The sequence below is a fragment of the Ceratotherium simum genome, chromosome X, assembly GCF_057802395.1.
Source record: "Ceratotherium simum simum isolate JZ-2026a chromosome X, ASM5780239v1, whole genome shotgun sequence".
NCBI lineage: Eukaryota > Metazoa > Chordata > Mammalia > Perissodactyla > Rhinocerotidae > Ceratotherium > Ceratotherium simum.
In genome coordinates this window covers 77,732,432-77,751,757 of record NC_141940.1, presented here as the reverse complement: position 1 = coordinate 77,751,757, position 19,326 = coordinate 77,732,432, and the positions used below count along the sequence as shown (strand labels likewise).

The following is a 19,326-nucleotide window of genomic DNA, read 5'->3' as shown; positions in this document are numbered from 1 at the left end:
AGAGGCTTTGCATGCAATCTACAATTTGGTCTCTGCCTCATTGAGAGGAACTACTGCTTTATTAATTAATGTATATGATAAAAGTTTGAAGTATTTGATGCAAATTGGGATTTACAAAAGCTCTGTTTTCAAACAGGCTGTGGATACTAGAGGCTAATAGATGGACAAAAATCTTCTTGTTACTCAAAAAGCATAGTGCCAATGGTGTCTCCCCAGGAAAAAAAGCAGTTCTATATAGCTCAGATCTTCATTTTATGACAAAGTCAGAAAGGGAAAAGTAGAGATCTTTGCAGCAGAGAGGGAAAAATCTCTCAGGACTGACTTCAAGAACTGTGTAAGGGAGAGACTAAGGCTGAAGATCTCACCAAAGAGAAAGAGGTAGCTTAAGAACCTGAACTCTGACCCCAGAGAGAGGGATATGCACTTTCAGAACGTTTTTTACCTCCTAAATAAGAAAGTGAAAGTTTCTCTAGTTAAAGTCCTAGGAAAATAATAGAAATATGATATTTATAATTATTGAATACAGTAAGGTGTAAAAAGCACACAGTCCCAAAGAAGTAGAAATAGCTAAGCAGAATATGAAAAAAAAAGTTCAAATACATGGAAAATATAACAAGATACCATTTTTTTTCCTGCTTCTCAAATTGGGAAAGGTTTAACAATGTGTATAATATGCATTGTTTGTTACAGTTGAAAACAGCACTCTCACAGAACTTGTACATGTTTTCTGGAAACAGTTTAATAATATATATCATAACAACCTTAAAAATGTATATATCCTTTGATTCACTAATTCTACTTCTAGAAAGTTATTCTTAGGAAAAAATCAGGAATATGAACACATATTTATGTGCAAAAATTTCCAGGCCAGGACCCCTGACCAATATCCCTCACCCGCCCACCTCTACCCATCTATTCGGTTTGTCATGCAGAGTACTTAAACATTTGAGAATTGGGTTCTTATATTTAAAAATCACAAGATTTCTCATACAAATTGGCATTTCTGACTTCTCTTGAAAATTTAGGTGATCTAGTAGCACTAGATCCACATTTCTTTGTAATAGCAATTGGTTGTAGCCAAGAGGCAGAGGCTACCCCCTGTAGATAGTATATAGATATCCCCTCATACTTATCATGACTCCCTGTTATATTTACCAAGCACTCTTTACTCATTTGATGGAATATCCTCTTCACTTTCATAATCTAGTTAATTCCCACTCATTTTTAAAAATTCAGGTCCTGTCACTTCCTCCTAGAAGCCTTCTCTGATGTCTTCAGGCTAGGTTAGGTGTTGGCCATGTAGATATTTGAATCTTTGACCCCTAACAAAGGGTGCTTCATGAAATATTAGAAGTTACCTAATGCCCCAAAATTGAGGAATAAATAAATAAATATGGTGCATTCATATCCATATTGAATAACTTGCATCCATTAAAAATATTATAAAAGAATAATATTCATGATATCATCAATGAAAAAAGCAGATTACAAAATAGCTTGCACAGTAACTTTATAATTTTGTCCCCCCAAAATGCAAAATGTATATGTGTATATATGCACATATATACGTGTGTGTGTTTATTTATGTATTTATTTATAATATAGATAAAAATGACTTGTGCCAAATTGTTAATGCTAGTTATCTCTGAATAGAACTCTAGAGGGCAAGAATAACTTCCTTGCTAAGAGAGGAAGAACTGATTATAGAGAGCTAAGACTCCAGGTGATTTACATTTTCCTTTATACTCTGTTTTAAAGCTCCCTACAGTAGCCATGAATTGCCTTCTAATGTAAAAAAAAAAAAGAGAGAGATTTTGTCTTTTCTTATCTACATTAGTGAGTAAATTTCCAGTTACTTATCTATGTGCACATCCTTGAGCAAGTCTCACTCATCTCTGAGCCTCAGTGTCCCCACTTATCAAATAATATAATGGAACTAGGTCAGTGATCCTCAAAATTGAGTGCACAAAATAAATCTACTGTGACCATGTTAAAAATGCATATTCCTGAGCACCACCCACAGAGATTCTGTATGTGTAGGAGTGGGGCCCAGGAATCTGAATTTTTAAGAATCCCCCTCCCATCCTTGGGTGAATAATGCCAGCAGTTCAAAGACCACACATTGAAAATTACTGGTCCGGATGGGGTCTAATTCCACCTGTAGCTTTAATTTAAAATGTTATGCACAGGTATATAAGTGCTTAAGATTGCTATGCTTCATGAAATCTTTCTCTGTGTATTGTTCTGTGTTGTGTGCACATTTTTATATTCCATAAGACATTTCAGGTGGCTGTTTGGACCATGCTAATGTTGATGGCCTGTAGGAAATCAAGACATGACCAACAGGCAGGTAGCTAGATAAGGAGACTATAATGCACTTGTTAAATGGCTGGACTCTGGACCCACACTACCAGTGTCCAAATCTCTGTGCTAGCTGCATGCCCTTTGGACAAGTTAATTAAGCAACCTGTGCCCCACTTTCCCCATCAGTAAGGAAGGAAGAATAATAATACCTCCCTCACAAGGTAATTGTGAGCATAAAATAAAATAATACATTGAAAATGCTTAGACAGTACCTAACACATGTGAGTCTTGGAGCAATGACAGTTGGTGTCATCATCTGTTGTTATAATAGGTCCAGAGCTTAAGGAAGGTGTGACTGGAGAAAGAGATTTGGGAGCCATCAGCGTGTAGATGGAGTTTGAAACAATGAAAGTGTGTAGGTTAAGAAGCTATGGCTGAGGAGAGACCCAGCAGCATGGCAAAATTTACAATTGAATGGAAACAAAAGGGGAGACCTAGAAGAAGGCATAAAAGAGGCAGGGAAAGAAAGCCAGGTCAATGAATAGTACAAAAGCCAGGGAGAAATGAAGGTTTTAGGGAGGCTGGAACTGCACTTTGCACCTTCAGAAGCTCAGGCCTGGAGAAGGCAAGTGATTTCCTCACCCTGGTGCTGGGGTTTAAGCAAAGACTCTGCTGAGGCCTGAAACTAGGCTTTTGCCACCTACATGAGCTGCCTTACTTGAGGCAAGCAGAATCTGCAGCTCAGTGATTGAGTCCCTTGCCTGTTATGGATGCCTCAAATCTGTTTTCCTGCTTGGTTTTCTCCTTCTTTCTAGTTCCTGTAGATATCCTATTTCCTAAATATTTTTGATTGAGACAGATGCGGGCCTTATTTTGGTCTACTTGTCTTGACTTTGTAACTGTCCTTCTTGACATTCTGCTGAAGCTTCCATTGAGTAAATCATTTTTCCCTCCCTAGATCTTTTTCCTTAGCTACAAGTTGAGGGGGATTAAAAATAAACCTCAATACATTTAAAGGTATATGTGCATATCAGTACTGCTGTTACTTCTAATAGTAATTAATTGAAGACAATTAAAATACTGAATAATAGGAAAATGGTACAACCACTAAATGGATTATTTTGAAATCATTAGGATAACAAAGAATGATAGAGAGGCAGCATAGCATGATGATTAAGAGCATGGATATTAGAAGTAGAATGCATAGGTTTGAATCCCAGCACCTGTCATTTATAAGCTGTAAGACCTTGGACAAGTTATTTAACTCCCTTTTCCCTTAGGTTCCTCTTCTGTAACCCTACCCCATCCAGTTGTAATTCAGATTAAATGAACTAATATATAGACCCAATTAAAATAGTGCATGGCATACAGTAAGCATTGTGTTAGTGTTTGTTAAGCAGATACAATGAGAAGATAATTTTGCAATATATCTACAAAGTAAGTAAAAATGAAGCATACAAAATTGAAGGTGACATCGGCTCAATACAAGGTTGACATGAGGGATGCCATATTGTAGAAAAGAAACTCTGTTGTAAATTTGAATGACCTCTGATTAAATATCTCAGACATGCTCTGTGGGTTTTATGGCCCCTCCCAGCTGCTATAAGTTGATAACTTTGTTCTTTTGAGTTCCTTAAGAATGTGATGATCCCCAGGCAGAGAGTCTATGCTGATAGCTATCATCAATGACAACAGAAAGATCAGGGTATAGAGTGTTGCTCCAGTCTCTGATTCATATCCAGTAAAAGAAAAGACTATCAGGAACTAAGACCAGATGTCTATCCCCACCCAGAGATCACAGACGCCCCCACCCAGATACTAGCCCTATATATAACTTGCCTCTAGCCTTTCTTCTGTAAGATGGTTCTTTCAGACATTAGTCAGCCATTTTTACCCTTGCTAGCAAGCTGTAATAAAAATTCCTTTCTCTCCTACCTCCTTGCCTCTTGACTATTGGCATGTCTTGCATTGGGCAGATGACCCTCCCCTCCTTGGGTGGTAACAGAGGTAAAAGCAATACTACTGTTATATAAAGTATTCTAAAAAATAAAATACAAGATTAAAAATGACTCTATTATTACCATTCTGTAAACATATATATATATATTTTTTAAACTTTAAAAGATCCCAATGTTCATGATATAAAATTAAGCAGAATTAATTAAGCTTGCAAAATTGCACACAAAATCATTACATAAACATATTCTTAAAACCTCTAAAAATATATAGATACAAAATTCCATGCTATATATTTTTATAATTATATAAATATTTAAAAAACTAAACCTATTATATAAAAATATAAACATATTTGTAAATATATGAAAAATTTTAAGTAAAATAAATAAAAGCTAAAGAGAAATACACTGAACTGCTAATAGTGGCCAAGTGCAGTGATGAGGTTAGGAGTGATCTGTTCTTCCCATGCACCCTCCATTTTCTAAATTCCCTGCTGTATGGTCATATTACTTCTTTAAGAAAATACAAGAATAAAATCTATGTAACAAGTGGATATACTCAGGATGTAATATTAAGCAAGAGAGCAGGATGCAAAATTGGATCTAACAATAGGATTACAAGTATAGAAAAACATGCATAAAAAAGTCTCAAAGGATGTGTTCCAAATTGCTAAAATTGTTTTTGTTCTGAGAGGCGGATTTAAATAGATTTAGTCCATCTTCTCAATTTCAAAAGTACTGTTAATGTGGTAATATTGCTTTTATAATTTTTAAAGAGTGGAGTAATTATGAAGACTATCTAGGATCTTGGAAAATATTTATGAATTTAAGTCACAATAGCCCCTCAGAGAGTGGTCTGAAGGTATGGTTGAAATTATGTTGAAATGGTTCTACCTGTGCATAAGGTGTTACTGGAAAGGAACAAGCAGAAGCATAATGTTAATGTATTAGGGTGGTATGATGAAAGATGCTATTTCCTTTCTGTTCAGACATTAAAAAGTCACACAATCTTTTTCAATAAAGAGATGATTTGGAAGATTAAAAAACAATATGGGAAGAATGAAAAGTGCACGAGCCAGAATAAAATACTTGGCTGAGCCCTCTGCATACAATATTCAAAAAATATGTACAGGGGGAAACAGCTGAATTGAAATAAAATAGAGTGATCAACAGTGGCTTGTGTTCCAGAGGTAGGTTTTTTGTATTTGGTTCTTTTGGCTTCTCTTCACTTTCCAAACTTTCAGTAATATGATTATTTTACTTTTGTAATTTAACAAATGTTATTTTTTAAAATATGGGGCTAGACTAGATAAGATCTAGCAGATGAAAGCATGGTTAGAGCTGAGGTCCAAGGCCTCTAGAGTGCATTCTCATTAGAATGTTCAAAAAGGAAATGGAAGAGCAGAAGTAGCTGATTCACTGATTTCTACTTCACTGCTGGTGGTTTCCCCTAACAAGTGAAAGAGAGCCAGTTCCACTTAGAGAGGAACATTAAGCAAATGGTGTCAGCTCAAGCCTTCACATTGCTCCTTGGACTGAAGATGGGATGGGAAGTAGGTGCTGACTGGAAAATTAACTGGTCATTTACCTAAGCCCTCACAGTCCCTCCAGAAAGGGGCAGTCTTTAAACTGAGGGAGGTTGCAATTCTTTGATGCTGAAGCATCACCCCTTATACAGTGCCTGGAGAGAATTATAATTCAGGGTAATGTGTGAGTGAGGTGGTGGTCATTCTTCTTCAGCCTCATTTGGTTATTTGGGGGGTACGGTCTTTTCCGTGACCTAGTAGCCTCATCTTTTTGTTTTTCATTTGAACAAGTCACTCAAGGGTTTTAAAAGTCTTTGAGGTCCATCTCAGACTTGTTGCCTTCTTGGCTCACAGTCCCGTGTACCTCATCTACGTTCTTTCATTCTTATCTTCCCTTCCCCCTTGGAGTTTTCTCCCAATAAAGATTCTAAGATAAATCTTAACTAAATATTTTTCCAGGGTTCAGAATGGCATTTCACCATCAGTAGTCCTAGACACATTCTGTCCTTGTCCCTTTTAAGAGAGGAGTGAGGTAGAGGAAGCTAGAGGGTTCCTCCAGAGCTGTGTACACTTTTCCCATAAAATAAGAAGCAAAGTGCCCTAAGAAAACTGGAAGCTATATTGAGTTGTGTGTGTGGAGGTAGGGGGGAGGGGGAAGAGAGGAACAGCTGGGCTTCTAAAGAGGATGACTCCTGTTTTCTGGGAAAAAAAAAAGTCCTGGAGTCTTTCAGCTTGTCATTACTTATCTCTAGCCTCCAATGTCTGAAGAACCTGGTTTCTCATGTTCCTAGCCCTCCTCAAGGAGGGGAGCCTAGAGGAGATAAAGCTTATAGACCCTCCAGGTTTGATTCCAACAGACAGAGACCCACAGTGTGATTCCCTAAAGAGGAAGCAGAGAGAGGGAGAATACATTTTTGTTGGGATTGAATGGGAGAAAGGAGGAATGTACTCCCTGCTTTCTCTTTCAGGGCCCAGAAATGTCACTTAAACAAGCCCTTCAGCTTCTAATCTACAAAGATACAAAAATTATGTCATTCCATTTCTGGATGAGACATGTCGGAAGACAATAAATGCTAAATGAAAATCCATCTCCTTTGACTTAGTAATTTACATTTGACTGTCTCTTGAATACAAGCAGAGAAATATGTAACTCTAGACTAATTTTTAAAATTAGGTGTGTTATCCCCCAATTAAAGGTATTATAGCATCACTGATGAAAAATCTCCTTTGCTCTAAACCTTCCTTCATGAGGGACGTGGATCTGTGTAACTTTCTCACTGTTGATGTAAAAGTGTGTAACTTATGCAACTCTACAAGGAAGGAACGTATTTCCACAAAGGGAGAACAATTGTTGTGACCAAAGCAAGCTGCAGGAAGGAATTAAATCATTGTCTAGGTGAACTAATCAATAAAGAAACCCAATTAATTCAGTTCAATCTTCATGATCATTCAATTGGCCTGTTTAATCATAATCTTACTATCAATTTTGTACCTAGGCAGTTCATTTCCCATGTATTGAGTTTCTTTAAGGCACACAACATTGTACTGGAGGATGAAGGTATTGGGATAGCCACCAGTGTCTAAAGTCATTTCCAATGTTCTTTTGTGCTTTTTGCAGGATAATTGTGTTTCATTTAAAACTGAAATTTGAAAGAAACTTTGAAGAGAATTTGGACCAGCTAAGCCCTTCATTAGGCAGATGAGGCCCCTCAGAGAAGAGAAAAGACTTTGTTGTCTCAAGGTACACAATGAGTCAATAGTAAAATGAGGAATAGGAGGAAGGCGCTTTTCTATAATACTACGTTACAAAAATTCTCTTTAAAATATTGTTCACTACATCTGAGTAGTTTGATAACATAAGACTGAGGAACAAATGTTAGACTTATTTATATGAAGGTACTGGGCTGACCATCTCATCCATTATTTACTTGATAAAAGTGTAATGACTGCTTGATACATTCCCGACATTGGGGTAGGCTCTGAAGATACAAAAATCAATATGACTCTGTCACTGCTTCAAGAAACTTAAAGTCTAGAAGGGGAGACATATTAATAAGTAGATGGTTACAGTACAACATGATAACAGTTATGACAGAAATACAGTAATCATAGGATACTATTGGATCATCAGAGTAGAACCTACAGAGGTGGAGACAGTGAATAATGACAACAAATAGGGTTTGGCTGAGAAGGGAGGAGACAAAGTATAGCTGGAGAGAAACATATGGTAAAGAGAATTGTTTTGTATTGTTTTTTTAAATGGAAATGACTGGAGCATGTTTATAAGGCCCCAATAGAGAAGCCATTTGTGAAGCTAAAGGAGAGTGAGGGGATATGATACAATGAAATTGCTAAGAATGCTGGTGTATGTGTTTAGAAATGATTACCCAGTTAGACTAGAAAATTTTTACATTTGCCGCAACTACTTGGTCTCTTGATTCCAGTATAGTTCCAAACACATGGCAGGAATAAGTCAATGTTTTTGTTGTTGTCATTTGTTTGTTTGTTTTTGGAGTTGATGGGTACGTTTACTCTCTTGATTGAAAAGATGTTTCATGGGTATATACATATGTAAAACTCAACAAATTGTATGCCCTGTATAGATGCAGTTTACTGTACATCGCTTATAGCTCAAGAAAGCAGTATAAAAACAATCTGATACACAAAATTTTAGGGTTTTTCATTTTCTTGAGAAAAATATTCAATGGCTATCAAAAGTATTTAGAATTAAACTTATAATTTTTTATCTTGCCATTTTTCCAGATTTATTGATACATAATTGTAAGTCAATGTTTTTTGAACAATTATTTATATAATTGGATGATTTATATTTCTTCATTTGAGGCTTCTATAATTTAATTTTAGATTTAAAAAGTTAAGGTAATTAATGATATTTATGGCAAATATTTATAGAGTGCTTACTCTGGGCTATGCACTTTGCACAGAATCTCTTATTTAATCCTCATAACAACTTCATAAATAGATATTATTATTATTCTAATTTACAAATAATCAAATTGAAACAGAGAGATTAAATATTATGTTGAACTACATGAACTTCCTATATGTGTAATTAAAAATGACTGAATATCAGTAACTTCATGTTTTTTTTCTGTTTGTCTGATTTTTTATTTAAAAAAATGAAAAAACAAAAGTTCAATTTTCATTCAATAAATATCATTTGATCCTTATGCAGTTCTGTTGAAGAAAGTGAAGTCCACGATTTTAGAATGATGATAGCAATCAGTTTTCACACAGTTTCAATAATCGCAGCAATTTCTTTGAACTGTCTGTAGAAATTCTGAAACTGGGGAATTGTCATTTCAAAGGACTTCTTTACGTGGCCTGAATGATCTGCCACTTTTAGCATCACTGCAACGTAAGGATACTTAAGAGATCTGCAACTGTCCGAGCTCACAGCCATACCCAGTTTCCACTGAAAATCTATAAGCTGGGTGGTAACCTCGGCCTTAGCATCCAGCGGAGGCTCGCTAGACGCCTCCATGGCAAGGGTCCAGAAACGCCACCACCGACTCAGGTGAACGCTCCTCGGGCCAGCAACACTTCAGCTTCCTCTCCCCGTCCCTCGTGGCCCGGCCTGTAACTTCATGTTTTAACCCAAGAGCTTGTTCATGGTAATATAGGTAGTGAGTGAAATACATGAAATTTGAACTATAACAGTAAGGCTCTAAAACTTATACATCATCAATCTCTGTAATTTTTCTAGGCACATCAGGGATCATTTTCATATACTACAAACCCTGATTCAAGTATCCAATATTTGTCTTAGCAGGGCCCTCTGTCTTTTTATTGCACTGCAGTGATCTAGACAGGACCTAAAGGAATATGTTATCTCCCAGATGAATCAGGAACTTGTTTCTACATTTTTGGTTAAGACTTTCTGGAGGAACTAGACACAAAGGCAGCTTTGTAAGAGAAATGATATTAAGCAGAAAGGAGGAAAGATAGGTGTAAAGGAAGTGAAGGAAGAACAAAGGTGAAGGCAAAGGACCAACAGTGGCCTGGAAGTGAGTGAGTTCAGGAGACAGTAAACTGATAGGTTAGACTGAAAGGAAGCCGGAGGTCTAAGCAACAGCAGTGCTAACTTGTCCATAAAAAATCCATAATAGACTATTGTACTGCAGGGCTTTGAAGAAGATGCAATACAGCAGAAAGAAAAGGGTGGACATCTGGGATCAGTACCCTGCTTTCCTTTTAGGCCATTTTCCCTTGGAGGGGAGCCTAAGAGTTCAGAGTTTTAGTCCCACATCTATGTGATCATGGGTAAATTTCTCTGTGGGCCTCATCACTCCATCTGTACAATGAAGAGGTTAGGCAAGATGGTCTTCAAGGTCCCTTCCAGTTCTGACATTCATTTTCTCATTTATTTATTTATTTATTCATTCGTTCATTCAACATGTTACCAAATAATTAGTTACTAAGTATTGGGTCATGTGCAAGGTTCCAGGAATATAGAGACAAATGAGACATGCTCCCTGCCTTCAAGAAACATACATTTTTTGGGGAAAATTGGCAGTTGTGTGGTAGAGTGAAGAAGGAGGGCAGTTAGCAAACAGTCAATATTACAAGACAGATGCTATATGGTACAGTGCCTGGAATGATCTGTGTATCAGTGAGGATACGATGCAGATTGTCACTTGTGCCTGAAATGATCAAGGAAGGCTTCATAGAGAAAAAGAGGTGATACTTGACTTGAATCTTGAAGATTGAGTAAGAAGTAGACATTCTGAGAGAAGAGAGTTGGATAACGGAGACAGAGAGAATAGCATATGCAAAGTTATTGCAATATCAAAAACTATGGTGCATTCAAGGAACTTCAAGCCTGAAGTGAGAGGCTCAGATCATGTAAAGCCTTTAATGCCCTACTAAGGAGGCCTGTTTCTTCTTCATTGTAAAGTTCCTTTAACTCTTACTGTGGCATCATAGCCTGCTTACTTTCAGAACCTAGTTCAGAGATTTATACAACCAACATTTAAGAAGTTATTGCTTAAGATTTCAGAGAGCATAGCAACAACAAAAACAAGAAAAGGGTAAAATACCAAAAAATTAACAGAAAAGTTCAATATCTACATTTTAAAAAGCCTTAAAATTTAACTGAAGAACAGAAAAGATAATTAGACTAAATGTAGAAATATACCCTATTCTTGAATAAGGAGACTCAATGTTATAAAGATGTCCCCTGAATTTGATCCCCTAAACTTGATCTATAAATTTAATGTAGTACTAATAATGGCACTAACTGAATAAATGCGTGTATCCAATTAGTGTGTAGACAGGCTGATTCTCAAGTTTATGTGGAAAAATAAAAGAGAATAATCATTTTTCTAAAAGTGAAATATATTAGTAATATATTGCTACAATAATTCTGCATAATAAACAACCTCAAAATCTTAATGGCTTGAAACAGCAAACATTTATTTTTCTTGCTCCTGGGTCTGTGGATCACCTATCATTCTGCTAACCTTAACCGGGCTCAGCTGGACTTGGCTTTAGGCTGTGGTTTGGGTATGGGTCTGTTCCATGTGACCCCTTTCTCCTTGTGCCAGTAGCAACCCAGAACATTTCTTCTTATGGTGACTTGCTAGAGCCCAAGAGGGCAAAACAAACTATGCAAGTATATTCAAGGCCTTTGCTCATATCACATCCTCTAACATTCCATTAGCTAAAGCAAGTCACACGGCCAAATCTAACATGAAGTAGTCAGGGCAATGCATTATATCTAGTAGGAGGTTGTTGGGGAAGAGGGAGAATCCCCTTCTGCCCTTTCCCTTAAGGTTCTTATGGCTGTCCAAATAATTAAAAGACAGGTTAGCAGAAGAAAATAATACCAAGTTTAATAACATGTATACATGGGAGAAACCAGGGAAACTGAGTTTCTCAACAAAATGGTGGAGGTTCTCATCTTAAATACTATCTTCAGCTAAAGACAAAAGAGGATGTTGGGGGTGGGGGGAGTCAGTTATGGGAGATTACCAGAAGAGCACAGTAAATGAGAGTAAGGTTATTATGCAGATTTAAGGCCTCACCTTCCACATTGATACATTTCTAGAGATGAAGTCATCCCTCCTCTTCCCAGTACAGAGAGGGAGATATCTTTACAAATGGAGATTTTCCTTATAAATGTAAATGTTTGGCTGACAAACATTTACAGGGCCACCTAGAGAATGTGGCCTGGGAGAGACAGAATTTTTGAAAAGATGGGCTTGTCTTTCCTATTGTAGCATCTATTTTACATTATATCTTTTTCATTTTAGCTATTCTCATTAGGTGTGTAGTGATATCTCATTGTGATTTTAATTTGTATTTCTCCTTTGACTAGCCTTAAATTTTTTTTCTATTTCTCTAGTGGGTAATAAAGGTGAATATTTTTTCATGTGCTTATTTGACGTCTGTATATTCTCTCCTTCAGTGAAATGTCTGTTAATATCTTTTGTCCATTTTCTATTTGGATTGTTTAGTGTTTTTGTTTGTTTTACTATTGAGTTTTGAGAGTTATTTATATATTCTAGATACTAGTCCTTTGTCAAATGTGTGCTTTGCAAATATTTTCTCCAAGTCTGTAGTTTGTCTTTTTATCCTCTTAGAAGAGTCTTGCAGACCAAGTTTTTAAATTTGGTAGTCTAATTTATCAAATTTTTATTTTATGGGTTGTGCTTTTGGTGTCGTCTAAGAAAACCTTTCCTTAGCCCTAGACCCCAAATATTTTCACCTGTTTTATTTCTAAAATTTTTATAGTTTTACATTTAAGTATGTGATCCACTTTGATCTAATTTTTGTATAAGGTATGAGGTTTAGTTCAATGTTCTTTTTTTTCTTGCCTATGAATGTCCAATTGCTGAAATGGCTATTTGTTGAAATGGCTATTCTTCCTCCATTGAGTTGCTTTTGCACTTTCATCAAAAATAGGTTGGGCATATCCGTATGTATCTATTTCTAGGTTTTCTATTCTGTTCTATTGATCAGTGTGTCTATCCCTATGCTAGTAACACACTGTAGCTAAAAACTAGGTCTTTTAAGATGAATTAGAGTGATTCCTCCCACTTTATTCTTCTTTTTAATAATTATATTCATTATTTTAGGACCCATATCTTTCCATATTAATTTTAGAATAAGCTTCTCTATGTCTACCAAAAAAATCTTTGTGAGATTTTGGTAGGAATTCCATTAAACTTACAGATCAACTTGGGATAATTTACGTCTTTACTAGGTTCAATCTTTCAATCCATGAACATGGTATCACTATTTATTTAGATCTTCCTTTATTTATTTTATTAGTATTTATAGTTTTCAGGATAAAGTCCTATACATGTTTAAATTTATAGCTACGTCTTTCTGTTTTTGTGAGAGAGAGTATAATGGTATTGTGTATTTTTAATTCTGGTTTCCACACAATTATTCTTATTATATGGAAATGTATTAATTTCTGTTTGTTGATCTTGTATCCTGCAACCTTGCTGAACTAATTTATTAGTTCTAGGAGAATAATTTTCTCATTGCTTGTTTTGTTTTAGTTTGTTCTATAGATTCCTTGGGATTTTCGACCTATGCAACCATATCACCTGCAAATAAAATTACTTTTATTTCTTTTCATTTAAATTGCATGACTTTAGTGTCTTGTTCTGCCTTAGTGCAGTTGCTAGAAATTTAGTACTATGTTGAAAAGGAGTGGTGAGAGTAGACATCCTTGCCTTGTTCCTGATCCTAGGGGAAAAGCATTCATTCTTTCATCATTAAGTGTGACAATGGCAGCAGTTTTTCTGTAGATGTTTTTTATGAAGTTGAGGAAATTACCTTCTATTCCAAGTTTTCTTAGAATTTTCACCGTGAAAGAGTGTTAGACTTTGTCAAATGCTTTTTCTGTGTTGTTGCTATGATCATATGATTTTTTATTTACCTGTTGTTATAGTGGGTTACATTGATTTTCAAATGTGTATCGCCCATACAAATCTGTAATAAATAGCACTTGTTCATATTGTCTTTTTGTACTCTGTGGATTCTGTTTGCTAATATTTTGTTGCAGATATTTGCATGTATATTCATGAGATTCAAAGTTTGTAATTTTCTTTCCTGTGATGTCTTGATCTGGTTTTGGTATTAGGGTAATGCTGGTCTCATAAAGTCAGTTGGGAAGAGTTCCCTCCTCTTGGATTTTCTGGAAGAGATTGTGTAAAATTGGTGTTAATTACTCTTTAAATGTTTTGATAGATTTCTCCAGTGAAACCATATTAGCTTAGAAACTTTTATTAGGAGCTTTGTAATTACAAATTCAATTGCATTAATGGTTATATACTATTCAGGTTTTCTATTTCTCCTTGTTTGATATTAGGTAGATTGTGGTTTATAAGGAATTGATCCATTTCTTCTAAGTAGTCAAATTTATGACCACAAAGTTTTTTTGTATTATTTCCTTATCCTTTAAATGGCTGCAGAATCTGTAGTGATAGTCCCTGCTTCATTCCTAATAGGGGTGATTTGTGTCTTCATTTTTTTTTTAATCTCCATAAGTCTAGGAAGGAGTTTATTAATTTAAAGACATTTTTGAAAAATCAGCTATTTGTTTCAGTGATTTTCTGTACTATTTTCAATTTCACTTACTCGGCTCTTACCAGTATTATTTGTTCAGTTCAGCTGGCTATGGGTTTATTTTATTCTTCTTTTCTAGTTTCGTCAGATAAGAATTTAGATTATTGTGTTCAGAGCTACATTCTTTTCAAAACTGAGCATTAAGTGTTATAATGTTTTTTCTCAGCACATTTATAGCTGTGCCCCAAGTATTTTGATGTGTTTTATTTTCATTTTCATTCAGTTCCATGTAAGTTTTAAAAATTCCTGGGTAACTGCCAAATGTTTAGAGATTTTCTGTTGTTTTTTGTTTTTAATTTCTTTTTTTAATTGAGGTATAATTGACATATAACATTTTATTAGTTTCAGATGTACAATAAAATGGTTCTATATTTGTATATATTGTGAAATGATCACCACAACATCTAGTTAACATTTCTCTCCATGCATAGTTACAAAACTTAAAAAAAATTTTTTTCTCATGAAAGAGATTTTTAAGATTTAATTTCTTAGCAATTTTCAAATATGCGATAGACTATTATTAACTATAGTCACCATGCTGTAGTTTACATCCCCATGACTTATTTATTTTATAACTGGAATTTTGTACCTTTGGTCCTCCTTCACCCATTTTGCTCACCTCCCACTCACTGCTACTGAGAACTACCAATATACCAATCTCTTTTCTGTATCTATGAGATTTTTCTTCTTTTTTTTTTTAGATTCTACATAGAAATAAAATCATATGGTATTTGTCTTTCTCTGTCTGACTTATTTTACGTAGCATAATGCCCTCACGGTCCATCCATATTTTCTCATATGGCAAAATTTCATTTTTTTATTGCTGGAGTATACCATTAAATATATATACCACATCTTCTTTGTTTATCTATTGATGGACATTTAGTTTTTTCCATATCTTGGCTATTATAAATAATGCTACAATGAACATGGGGGTGCATATATCTTTTGATTTAGTGTTTTCATTTTCTTCAGATAAATACCCAGCAGTGGAATTGCTGCACCATATGGTAGTTCTATTTTTTACTTTTTGAGTAACATCCACACTGTTTTCCACAGTGACAGCACCAATTTACATTCCAAGTAACAGTGCACAAGGTTTCCCTTTTATCCACATCCTCACCAACACTTGTTATTTCTTCTTTTTGGTAATAGCCATTTTAACAGGTGTGAAGTGATATTTCATTGTGATTTTGCTTTACATTTCCCTGACAATTAGTGATGTTTAGCATCTTTTCATGTACTGTTGGCCATCTATATGTCTTCTTTGGACAAATGTCTATTTAGATATTATGCAAATTTTTAATCAGTTTTTTTTTTCCTATTGAGTTGTATAAGTCCTTTATATATATTTTGCATAATAACCCTTGACCAGATATATGATTTGCAAATATTTTCTCCAATTCAGTATGTTGCCTTTTCATTTTGTTGATGATTTCCTTTGCTGTGCAGAAGCTTTTTTGTTTTCATGTAGTCCCACTTGTTTATTTTTGCTTTTGTTTCCCTTGCCTGAGGAGAGTGGTAGAAAAAATTATTGCCAAGATTTAGATTAAGGATCTTACTGCCTATGTTTTCTTCTAGGAGTTTTATGGCTTCAGGTCTTACATTCAAGTCTTTAATCCATTTTTAGTTAATTTTTGTGTATATGCAAGATAGTAGTCCAGTTTCAGTCTTTTGCATGTGGCTGTCCAGTTTTCCCAACACAATTCATTGAAAAGACTGTCCTTTTCCCATTGTATATTCTGATTCCTTTGTTGTGAATTGATGGACAATGTATGCATAGATTTATTTCTGGTGTCTCTATTCTGTTCCACTGATCTATGTGTCTATTTTTATGCCAATACCATATTGTTTTGATTACTATAGCTTTGTAATATAGCTTGAAATCAGAAAGTGTGATACCTACAGCTTTGTTCTTCTTTCTCAAGATCACTTTGGCTATTCTGAATTTTTCATAGTTCCATACAAATTTTAGGATTCTTTGTTCTGTGAAAAATGCCATTGGAATTTTGGTAGAGATCATATTGAATCTGCAGATTGTTTTGGGTAGTATGGACATTTTAACAGTATTACTTCTGCCAATCCATGAGCATGGAATATCTTTCTATTTATCTGTGTCTTCTTCAATTTCTTTCATCAATGTCTGTCTTATAGTTATCAGCATACAGGTCTTTCACCTCTTTGATTAAATTCATTCTTAGGCATTTTATACTTTTTGATGCAATTGGAAATGGAATTGTTTTCTTAATTTCTATTTCTGATAGTTTATTATTAGTGTATAGAAACACAACAGACTTTCACATATTGATTTTGTATCCTGAAACTTTACTGAATTCACTTATTAGTTCTAACATGTTTTTGGTGGAGTCTCTAGGATTTTCTATATATAATATGTGGAGGATCAGAATTGGCTATCAGAAGATGTGTCTCTTTGACATGAGGATTATTTTTGGCTGGTTATTTTTTTAAAAAACTGCAGACATAGAACAAGCTCTGAAAACCAAGTAGAAGTTACGCTTTTTAAGAGAGATTTACATTTGTAAGGGAAATCTCCATTTGTAAAGATATCTCCTTCTCTGTACCAGAAGAAAGAGGATGGCCTTATCTCTAGAAACTCTTATCACAGTGGAAAACAAGGACTTAAATCTGCATAATAATCTTGTTTACTGTGTTTTTCTGGTTATGTCCCCATAACTGACTCCCCCCACCCCAACATCCTCCTTTGTCTTTAGCTAAATATTCTATTTAGGTGGCAGCTTTGGCCATTCTGGGAGTTACTCAATTTTCCTCGGTTTCTCCCATGCATGCATGTTATAAAGCTTTGTTTGATTTTCTCTGGTTTTCTGTCTCATATCAATTTAATTCATAACCCAGCCAGAAATACCTAGAGCGTAGAGGAATTCTTTTCCTCCCCTACAGTTTGATGACTTGAATGGGCTAAAACTTTACTGGCTAGATGTTGCTTGCTCCTGGACTACTGCAGCTGAGAGATCCTGGACCCCTGACAAGAGCTGGCAGGAGGTAAAAGTTCTTACCATGTCAGTCTCCTGGATCACTGCCTGCAGGGTCCAATGGAAGTGAGAGTGGTGAAGTTTTGTTTTGTTTTTTTTTCTTTTCTAAATTTAGATTAGCAGGAGAAAATATTGGTAAAGGTAACTTCTTGGAGTCAGTGACTCTAGGAAATTCGGTTGGGTACTCATTGGTTAATTGATCCTTTTCCTGCCAGAGATGGTCACTATTTTTCCTTGTCTCTTTTTTGTCATTTGTCATAAAAAGGAAAAACCATAGAGCAAGATGCAAGCATCTATAAGCCTTTTGTCTGGGAATATGCACATGAGGTGAAAGCTGTTGCTAAGGGTATCTTGGAAGCCAAAAAGGCCACATATTTGGTGAGCACAGATCAAACAGTTAAGAGCCATTAGGGCACTCGGCACCTCAAGATGTCTCCCATGAAAGGATAAATTGGGTCATGGAATGGGGTAGATGACACAGGTCCCCTACCAACTTCAAGAAAACATCTGTTCAACAATGAGGTACTCTGTAAAGCACACATGATCCCTAACCCCATGGCATCTCCCTCCTAGGTATTATTCTGGCTTCAAGAGACCCAAGGCTTAGCTAAAGCTGTTACTGTGCATATAAGGTGAGGTTTTTCTCTTTTGTCTTGTTCTATGTCTTGAAAGCTTGGCTTTGTGACCTTTATGGTCTCTGCCATCGATAGGATGCATGTACTGGCATGCATCTTGGCTGCCAGTTGAGTATACTGGGGTTCCTGGACACACTCTTTTTGTCCAGCTGTGCCAGCTTTCAGCGGAGTTTGTCATAGGGGGTCTCAATTGATTTCATTAGGGGCATTTGTCGTCTCAACCTTCATTGCTGTTGTGCAATGATGGCAATTGTTTTCTTAGACTATTTTTGGGAGTAAACTTTACAGATCTCCTCTGGGGACAGCACTTACATCCATGGTTAAGCTTATTGGTATGAGTCTCTATTAAGATCCTACTCATCAATGTAGCCAGATGATGGATCATTTAAATTAGAAAAACTTCTAAATTGGGAAAAGAAATTGTGAGAGCTCTCATCATAATTGTTTTATTGGTACCTATGAAAAGGCCAAATTAAGAAAAACAAGAAATAATAAAAGATCATGACTAGCATTAAGATCCTGAATCAAGGTACAATTAAATTGAGAAAATGTAAAAGTATAAATATTGATAAGATTATAAAGTTTGGGATGTTTACGCTACTTTTATATAAAGAGGTTATATCAACTTTGCCTGAGTATGTTTTAAAATGTCTGACTGGGAATGTTTCCCCTATCCAAAATTATAAGACCAAGACCTATTGATAAAGTCCTAATGAAAGCTATGATTAGATGTATAAGAGTTGATGGAATTCAGATGAAATTCTGTAAAAAAATTGATATATTTATGAGCTTTATGTTAAGTGATTGCATCTCTTTTTGCCTGATTGTGCTATAGATTTTATTGTGGAGAGAGACATGATGTATCACTGGGGAATATTTCCCCTGCCTGATTGTAAAACAGCATCTAAATCTGCCCTTCAGACAATGATAATTAAATTTACTAAAGGGAAATCAATAGAGTTGCCTGAGCCCACACCATATGAGATAAAAACTAGAGGCTAATATCAGGTGCTAATAAAAAGGATAATAAAACCCTCTCCTGTTCCTCTCAAAATTCTCCTAGATATTAATTGAGATAAAAGATTGAGACATTAGAAACTGATAAGGCAAATATGCCCCAGAAACTCCACCTTGAAAAAAAAACTTGAATGCTTTTTCTTTGCCATCATAATGTAGATTATCTGCTCTCATGCTCTCTAGGACCTGAGAGCCATTCTTTGAAATACAAATGTTTCTCATAAACTAGTAAGTTTTGTACTGCACCTGATTCATAACAAAAATTTAACAC

General features: G+C 35.4%; 2 protein-coding genes across 3 annotated transcripts in view; one reads left to right on the top strand and one right to left on the bottom strand.

The window, feature by feature from the left end:
- Positions 1–19,326, top strand: part of LOC147911898 (uncharacterized) — a 185,747-nt gene that overhangs the window by 150,539 nt on the left and 15,882 nt on the right. The gene's annotated exons all lie outside the window — the stretch shown is intronic.
- On the bottom strand, positions 8,893–9,369 carry LOC101392474 (COMM domain-containing protein 6). The gene has a single exon (XM_087427745.1). The coding sequence runs from the start codon at positions 9,291–9,293 to the stop codon at positions 9,039–9,041; it is 255 nt and encodes an 84-aa protein (XP_087283871.1). The 5' UTR covers positions 9,294–9,369; the 3' UTR covers positions 8,893–9,038.

What these genes read in the sequence shown, in the direction of transcription:
- LOC101392474 (XM_087427745.1), bottom strand. Translation starts at nt 9,293, where the DNA reads ATGGAGGCGTCTAGCGAGCCTCCGCTGGATGCTAAGGCCGAGGTTACC.